The sequence below is a fragment of the Arachis stenosperma genome, chromosome 7 (genome assembly GCF_014773155.1).
Source record: "Arachis stenosperma cultivar V10309 chromosome 7, arast.V10309.gnm1.PFL2, whole genome shotgun sequence".
Lineage (NCBI taxonomy): Eukaryota > Viridiplantae > Streptophyta > Magnoliopsida > Fabales > Fabaceae > Arachis > Arachis stenosperma.
In genome coordinates, this window is record NC_080383.1 from 76781355 (window position 1) to 76789907 (window position 8553).

Consider the following 8553-nt stretch of genomic DNA (forward strand, 5'->3'; position numbering starts at 1 on the left):
AGAAGGAAGAGGAGGAGTTTTGAGTTATCATTAAGTAATTTTAGTGATTTTGAATTTAAATAAGGTGAACTTTTAATCTGTACTTATTTTAAATTGAGTTTGTTTGTGTGTCATCATCATTAAGTAATTTCTGTGTATTCTGATTTTGAATTTTGGTGAATTCTCAATTTAAATAAGGTACACATTTAGTCTGAACTTGTTTTGAACTGAGTTTGTTTGTGTGTCGTCATCATTAAGTAATTACATTGCATTATGGATTTAAATAAGGTGTACTTTTAGTCTTAACTTGTTTAAATTGAGTTTGTTTTGTACCGTCATCATTAAAGAATTTCGTGTATTCTAGATTTGAACTGTACTGTTATACATATAAAAAGAAGACACCAATGATGGCAATAACAATAATAAAAGAGAAAAATAAGAAAAAAAGAGAAGGAGAAGAAAAAGCAGTAAGTGTATTAAAAGTCATCCCAACTTTTAGCACAAATTGCTTATCAACATCACAGAAAAACGGAAAAAATACCAAAAAACGTTCATGATTAAACCAAAATATTTTTTCAAATACACCGAAACTAGGAGCAAAAACAGATTCAATGAAAAAAAATCATAAAACCTACATTACATTCAAATTCAATCTTCAACCATAAACACCAATTTTCATAAATAAAAACGAAATTATTCAACTACAGGAGCATCAAATACTAACGAACTACATTAGTTCGAACCAAACATCATCCACTTGATTTGTTTCAAAACAATAATCCAATCCACCCAAGTTCAACTGACAGTGTGAATTTGTATTATTCATTGTCTTCGAAAATGAAATATCTGTTCAAACCTGATTTCATAGCTTAATTTTCAAAGAAATTGATCTAAATATTCAAATCAAATCAAAGAGCATTAATCGTGAATGAAGAGAACGTAGAAAACGCAAAGAAGGAAAAGAACGCAGAGAACGCAGAAAATACTGAGAAAATTTGAAAAAGGACACGAAATCCACGTAGAAAAGATAATTATATATAGTCGCGCGTTAAGTCAAAAGGTTGTTAGAGCTAATGGCGCGTGGAGCTGAATTACGTTATAGCAACTTAGTTGGACTTGGTTGGTTAAATAGCTTGGATCTAGAGCTTTATTCTTTGGGTTGGGTCATTATTTGAAACGGTTAAACAATTAATCCGATCAAATGTAATGAAATCCGATAAAACCTGGTCAAACCTGTTTAAATAGATTCAAATCGATCTGGTCAAATAAAGTCAAAATCAATTGAACTAAAAAAATTATTTTCTAATTTCTATACATATTTTTTTTATTAAATGTATTATTTAAATAAAATTAAATTATATTTACAAATTTAAATAAAAAATATTTTATTAACTATAATATCTTTTTTATTTCTATGATTGTTATTTTTATTTTTTATAAATATTTAAAGAGTATAATAAATATAAATTTATAAGTACTTAAAGAGTATAATAAATATAAATTAATTGATGAGTTATTAAAATTTAAATATAATAATGAATTAAACACCCAAAAAATTAATGAAAAAAATATTTATTATGGAAATAAAAAATAAGATAAAATTTTATATAATTATTTAATTTTGACTAGATCAATCAGTTTAACCTGTGATTTATCGGTTGAATCAGTAATTTGATAGAGTGATCGATTACCAATTTAATTTTAATAACTATGTAACAAACACACAAACATAATTGTGAAAATCGGACTAATCTAGCCAGTCAAATCAGAAAATCGGTAGACCGGATATAAGATCAATACGAATGAGACATAAGACCAAATAAGAAAAAGAACCGATGAAATCGGTTTGATCAACCGGTCGGTTTTGTTAACAATTGGAGAACCGACAGGTTTGAGAAATCCAGACCGGTTCAATTTAAAAAAGAAAAAAATAAAAATAAAAAACTAATCCCAGCTAAGGGGTTCCCTCCCGGCCCCCAATCCACTCTCTCAGTCTCACTCTGAAAGTCTGAAACGGGCCAAAGGGGAGAAGGCCGTCTCGTCGCCGGTTCGTCTGCGCCTTCACTGCTGTCGCTTCGTCTGTGCCTCTGTCGGCGTCTGTTGTCTCCGTTCGCGTCGCGTCGTCCCTGCGCCTTCACTGCGTCACCTGGCCTTCACTGTTTCACTCCATTCCTTCTTTGTGGTTTGAGCGAAGCCGTCAAAAACCGGGAAATACAACACCCTGAGATCTGCAGAAGCTTCAATCTCTCTCTCACTCTCGTCTCAGATCCCACGTCGATCTTCCTCAGCTTCCGTCCCTGAGGCGAGTTTTTTTTAACTTTTTTTTTTTAATTATTCTCTATTAATTTTGTGAGTGTGCTTCTCCTGCAAAATGTATAACCATATCTGATTTTGTGAGTGTATTACAAAAGAAAACGTAGTTTTAGTTGAAGAAGACAAAGATAAAACCATTTCTGATTCTGTGTTTTCCTGATTGTGGCTGTTTTTCCATGATTGTTACTGTTTAGGGTTGATTGATGCTGTTTAGAAAACCGATTCTGATTCTTTTTTTCATGATTGTGGCTGTTTTTTTCATGATTGTTACTGTTTAGGGTTGACTGATGCTGTTTAGGGTTGATTGATGCTGTTTAGAGTTGATTTTTTTTATATAGTTGCTGTTTGTGGCCTTGTAGGAATGTTGATTATTGATTGATGCTGTTTTTTCAGAGATATGCATAATATTGATTTATACCTTGCTTGACTGAAATATGCAATGGTTGGATAAGCTGTGATTGAATTTTTTTTTTTGGATGATTGAAATCTGCTGATTGATTTTGTGCATGGACTTCAATGTTGTTACCTTGGTTATGTATAATTCGCTGGTGTTGATTGTGCAGATGCATATTTAGGACTTTCAAGGCAAACAACCCAGTTATTCATCAATGACAAATGATTCTTTGTCAACTTGGAAAGGAGGTAGATGTTGATTTGTCTTTATCCTTTTTATGTTCCTTTTATGCAATTTTGTTCATGAAATTTTAAGTTAGTGGTTCAAGAAGCTGGTAAGAAACCTGTTGTTAGTAGATAATTGGATATTCAAGTGAATGTGTGTTTCTGAATGTTCTTAATATTAAATGTAAGATTTGAGATCTATTCATAGTTTTTAAATTTGAAGTTTGAATGCGATTATTCAGGGTGCATGTTTACATAGGTTCTATTGACAATTTTATATTTTTTATTTATGTGGAAACGAGTTAACAGGTTGAACCAGTGATCTAGTAGTCTGACCGGTTCAATCACCGGTTCGGTTCGGTTCTGACAACTATGCACACAAACACCATCTTCTGAATCATTCATCCAATGCTGATGAGTTCCACCGTGAAGCAAACCCAGCAGCTATCCCCAAATCACGGCCTCTTCTCTCTCCGTGGCGCACTTCTCACCCTCGCCATTCTCACCCTTCTCTCCTTCACATTTCTCTCCCTCAAGTACTCCACCCCTTCCCCTCAGGTACCAATCACCAAATTTTCTTTTTCTTTTTTTTTTCAGCTGAAAAAAATTGAAAAAAAAATTAATTTTTGGGTCTCGAAGATCTCTGTAGCAAAGCTTGTGGATCCTGAAGTGAAGGAACACAATGATGAGGAAGAAGGAGGAGAAGAGTTGTCTGATATATACCACTCACCGCGAGTTTTCAAGCTGAATTACGCGGAGATGATGGAGAAGTTCAAGGTTTATATATATCCTGATGGAGATCCCAAGACATTTTATCAAACACCTAGGAAGCTCACTGGGAAATATGCCAGTGAGGGATATTTCTTCCAGAACATTCGGGAGAGCAGGTTCCGAACCCTCGATCCGGATCAGGCGCACCTCTTCTTCATACCAATCTCCTGTCATAAGATGCGTGGCAAGGTAAACATTTTTCAGTGTTTTTTCGTTTTTGCAATGTCTTTGGATTAGTTTAACTAACTGTATTTGCAAGAATGTGTAGAACGTTGTTGCATAGGGAAGCGTTGGCATTTTTTTTAAGTGTTGGTTGCTATTGAGATCTGAGAAGGTTGTGGCATTTGGTTGATGTTTTAGTGCCAGTAGCTGTGTTGTTATTATGGTAATATGTTAATAATGGTAATGAATGGTTTTTAAGGATTAATTTGTGATAAGGAATGAGGATACGGCAAATTGTTTGAACTTTGTTTCGGATATGCGTTACTACCATCTAGTAGTGATATTACTTAAGATGCTAGGCCAATATGTGCTGGAAATGTTATCAATTGTTGGAGGTTGTGGTTTTTATGAATGTCTTGATTATCACCTTTTTGCCTTCGGTGAAGAATTAGGGACTGGAATTTCATGATGTAGGAATTTTGATCATTTTGATAGTTAAATCATCATGGAAGATGCACAGATCTTACTTTGGCTTACTTCTATTTCTCTCTTTTTCATGTGGATTTATGCTTAGGTTTCGTTTATTAATTCTTTTCCTTATATGCCTTGAACTTAGTTTTTGCTTGTGCGAGTTCCCTTATTCATGTTTGATTGTTTGTACAGAGGATCTGCTTTTTAGCCCTTTGTGCGTGTCTTAATTCAATGCTTATTTATTTTCTCTATTCACATGTTCACTTACCTTATTTTGAGGCTACATCTTCCTGATTTCCATATACTTTGTGCGACTCAATGATGGCAGTTTATAACTGTTCAAGATTTTTTAATGTGTACCATGGATTCACATTGAAAGAGGAAACATTGAGTAATGAAACATGAATAACACGTTATATTAAGCTTGTATGGTTAAGTGCCTGCTTCTTGTATGAAGTGCTTTCTCATGGTTGTATATTATAATACAGGGCACATCTTATGATAATATGACAATAATTGTCCAAAATTACGTGGAGGGCTTAATAGCCAAATATCCTTATTGGAACAGAACCTTGGGTGCTGATCACTTCTTTGTCACTTGTCATGATGTTGGTGTAAGGGCAACAGAAGGGCTTCCATTTCTTATCAAGAATACCATTCGAGCAGTGTGCTCCCCTAGCTATGATGTTGGATTCATTCCACACAAAGATGTTGCTCTCCCTCAAGTACTACAGCCCTTTGCTCTTCCAGCTGGAGGGAATGATATAGAGAACAGGTGAAGATTTGAGACATAATATGCTCTTTTGGCTTCTATTGTTAATTACTTGATTATGAACTGGGAATTGGAATATTTATGTTCAGATGACTTATTATTATCCTGCATTTTGGTTTTGGATTGTCTGACAATCTTTTTGTGGCCGCCTTGACAGTGATGCTAATTACTTGATATTTCCAGGAATGAATAGAATCCTGAATCTTGAAATTGGTCATAACAGACAGGTCTTCAATTTCTAAATAACCTTACGCTGCAGTTGCACTTCACTTGATTTTTTAGTAACATAGCTGAATATTATCTTCTTTGCAATATCTTCCATGGAGAGGACATTAGTTGCAAAGAGATGAAAAGTATTACTGTCACCATTGACTTATAATCTCCATATGTAACGAAAAACATAGATTAAGTTTAATTATTGATCCTGCAATAACTATATTTGAAATACATATATTATTTTCTTGTACAATGGTATGGAGAGGTGATACATAATTCAGTATATCAAACAACAGGTTTATTAGTGATTCTTAGATTATTTAGTTTGCTAGTACATAGATTATTGATATATAGCTCATGCTTTAAGATGATTAGACAACATGTCTACATGAATATTTAATTATTTATTCACTCTCAACCTTTGGTAAATATGGGCTATGCAGGACTAATCTTGGATTTTGGGCTGGTCATCGTAACTCTAAGATTAGAGTTATTCTTGCACGAGTATGGGAAAATGACACTGAACTTGACATTTCTAACAATAGAATTAGTAGGGCTACTGGACATCTGGTATATCAGAAGAGATTTTACAAGACCAAGTTTTGTATATGCCCTGGTGGTTCACAGGTTAATAGTGCTCGAATAGCCGACTCTATCCATTATGGATGCATCCCTGGTAAGAGTCATCATTTCTAATGGATTTCCCCCCTTAATTTTATAGTTTCAATTCAAACATCTTAAAAATGCATGCCTGTTGGATAATCATACCTTTTATTATGTAATGGTTTTCTTCATGTTTCTTGGATGACATGAGATGGCTAGATTTATATTGCATTTCTCTTAAATTGGTAGTAACCTGTTAGATGACCAAGTTCTTTGTGCTTATGTTAAGATACATATCAACTAGTATTTATCTTAAAAATGCATGCCTGTTGGATAATCATACCTTTTATTATGTAATGGTTTTCTTCATGTTTCTTGGATGACATGAGATGGCTAGATTTATATTGCATTTCTCTTAAATTGGTAGTAACCTGTTAGATGACCAAGTTCTTTGTGCTTATGTTAAGATACATATCAACTAGTATTTATTAACTAACACTAGCAAACAGTAATTTTCACTGAATAAGCTTTGGTTGCTTTTATCACCCATAGGCCATAAGATTCAAGACTGTAAGTTTCTGTTCTATTGATTTGGAATTGCAATTTTATTGAGATTAGATTGTTGATTATCTGAAATATGGTAATGTAATAATCAATTAATTAATAGGCTTCTAGTATGTGCTCAATTTGAAAATGTAGATCTCTTCCTGAAATTGTTTGGGTTGGATTGAGGTAGAGAATGAGTTCCATGGGATCAAATTTAGGAACTTAATTCCATCTGTCCAACCCCCGTAGCCAAGTCATGAACTGTGCCACAAAAATTTTGTATAGATCCATTTTCTTTTCCTTTTTCTAGCCACTAAAAAAAGTCATTTCTGTAGCAATATGTTTGTTCATGATCTCAAAAAGTATATGTAGGATATTGTGAGTGACATTTGAATTTTAACTTACCAAGTATTGTTATGTGATAAGATTTTGACTTTGATGTCCTTGCTTCTGAGATGGTATTTTATGTGTATTTTGTCAATCTTGTACTTGATCTGAATTTTTGGATGCCATTTTGCAGTGATATTATCAAATTACTATGACCTCCCTTTTAATGACATTGTTGACTGGAGAAAATTTGCTGTTGTACTCAAGGAGAGTGATGTATACCAACTAAAACAGATCCTCAAAAATATATCACATGCTGAGTTTGTATCACTTCATAATAATTTAGTCAAGGTAAACTACTCTCACTAGATTTCTGGAATCTATATTTAAATGTTTTATTTTCTTTTCTTCCCATATTTATATTTTGTTTGAAGAGTTTGCAATATTAGACATGTGTTAAAGAGGACATGTTGAAGCCTGCCCTAGCTAGAGGTTTTAAAATATTGAAAACCCATGGTGAAACGATTAAGAAATTAGAATATTAATTATTTAAATGCGAATATGATCTATGATATAATCCTACTGCATCTTGTATAAGCCTGATGAGATGGCTTAATTGTTATTGAAGCCAGCAATATGCATAGTTAAAACGGAAACTAATTGAAAACCCATGGTGAAACGATTAAGAAATTAGAATATTAATTATTTAAATGCGAATATGATCTATGATATAATCCTACTGCATCTTGTATAAGCCTGATGAGATGGCTTAATTGTTATTGAAGAGCCAGCAATATGCATAGTTAAAACGGAAACTAAGAAAAACCCATAATATTTTTTTATCACAAGTTGCCTTCTTGATAGAGCTTTCACAAATGTTGTGTACTGATGCTGCATCTTACACTGAACCAATACACACCTCATCCAATTGTGGACGGGTATGTATTGGGGTCAGTCGACGATGTTGGATGAGTACAAATAACACCTACTTAGACTTTTTCATTGCCAATCGATTTATTTATTGATATATTTGAACTCACAAGAAAGTTGTGTCATGTTGTACCAGATTCAGAAACACTTCCAATGGAATACACCACCTATATCATATGATGCATTTCATATGGTAATGTACGACCTCTGGCTGCGCCATTACACGATCAAATACTGATGATATGAAGACTCATTTGTTTTGTATGCATCAAACAGTTTTAGCAACCCCAAAGAGAAATACTTTAAATATTCAGTTTAAAATTGTTATATAACAGCTGGTTTTCCAATACTCTTGCACCCTTAACAATTCTTTATTTATTCATTTGCCGTGAGAATCTTGCTTGCGATGAAAATAGTGCTAGGCCGTGACTGTTGATCATTGTGCTATATTACATACCCTAACTTAATCTATGTTGAGTTGTGTTTTTTCCACACTAGTTAGATTTCAATGGTTTCTGTTTGTAATTGAGGGGTAAAATTGAGTTTAGGTTATTGAAAAATTAAATCTAGTATTACGCAATTAAATACATCTAGTCATCCACAATATAGTTTCTGCTGACATTGAATGAGCATGCTTGATATTTATCTACACATAACCACAGTTTTGTCGTACCATATAAGATTATTTTCACTCCAATTTTAATTTTCACATTTTAATTTCAGCTAATAAGGCTATTTATTGAGAAAGTTTAGGAGGCAGCAGTACTTAACCAGTAAAAAAAATATGAATAATTTTACATTATTAGATGTAATTTTACACTATTAAAAATACTAATGATGGTTAA

The 8553-nt window shown here is 33.2% G+C and overlaps 1 protein-coding gene across 2 annotated transcripts; it reads left to right on the forward strand.

The window, feature by feature from the left end:
* Window positions 1–1945: 1945 nt before the first annotated feature.
* LOC130942189 (probable glycosyltransferase At5g03795) lies at window positions 1946–8200 on the forward strand. Of its 2 annotated transcripts, XM_057870886.1 has the most exons (8): window positions 1946–2281; window positions 2856–2934; window positions 3220–3468; window positions 3550–3870; window positions 4803–5089; window positions 5746–5978; window positions 6972–7129; window positions 7845–8200. In XM_057870886.1, the coding sequence occupies exons 3-8, from the start codon at window positions 3319–3321 to the stop codon at window positions 7944–7946; spliced, it is 1251 nt and encodes a 416-aa protein (XP_057726869.1). In that variant the 5' UTR covers window positions 1946–2281; window positions 2856–2934; window positions 3220–3318; the 3' UTR covers window positions 7947–8200. The 2 variants fall into 2 exon arrangements, with proteins under 2 accessions (XP_057726869.1, XP_057726868.1); XM_057870885.1 differs by having other exon boundaries at window positions 3220–3870.
* The last annotated feature ends 353 nt before the right edge of the window (window positions 8201–8553 follow it).

Coding starts and splice junctions, on each gene's coding strand:
- LOC130942189 (XM_057870885.1), top strand. CDS start 3,319: ATGCTGATGAGTTCCACCGTGAAGCAAACCCAGCAGCTATCCCCAAAT. Junction 5,090..5,745: donor GGGAATGATATAGAGAACAG/GTGAAGATTTGA, acceptor TGGGCTATGCAG/GACTAATCTTGGATTTTGGG. Junction 5,979..6,971: donor CCATTATGGATGCATCCCTG/GTAAGAGTCATC, acceptor GCCATTTTGCAG/TGATATTATCAAATTACTAT.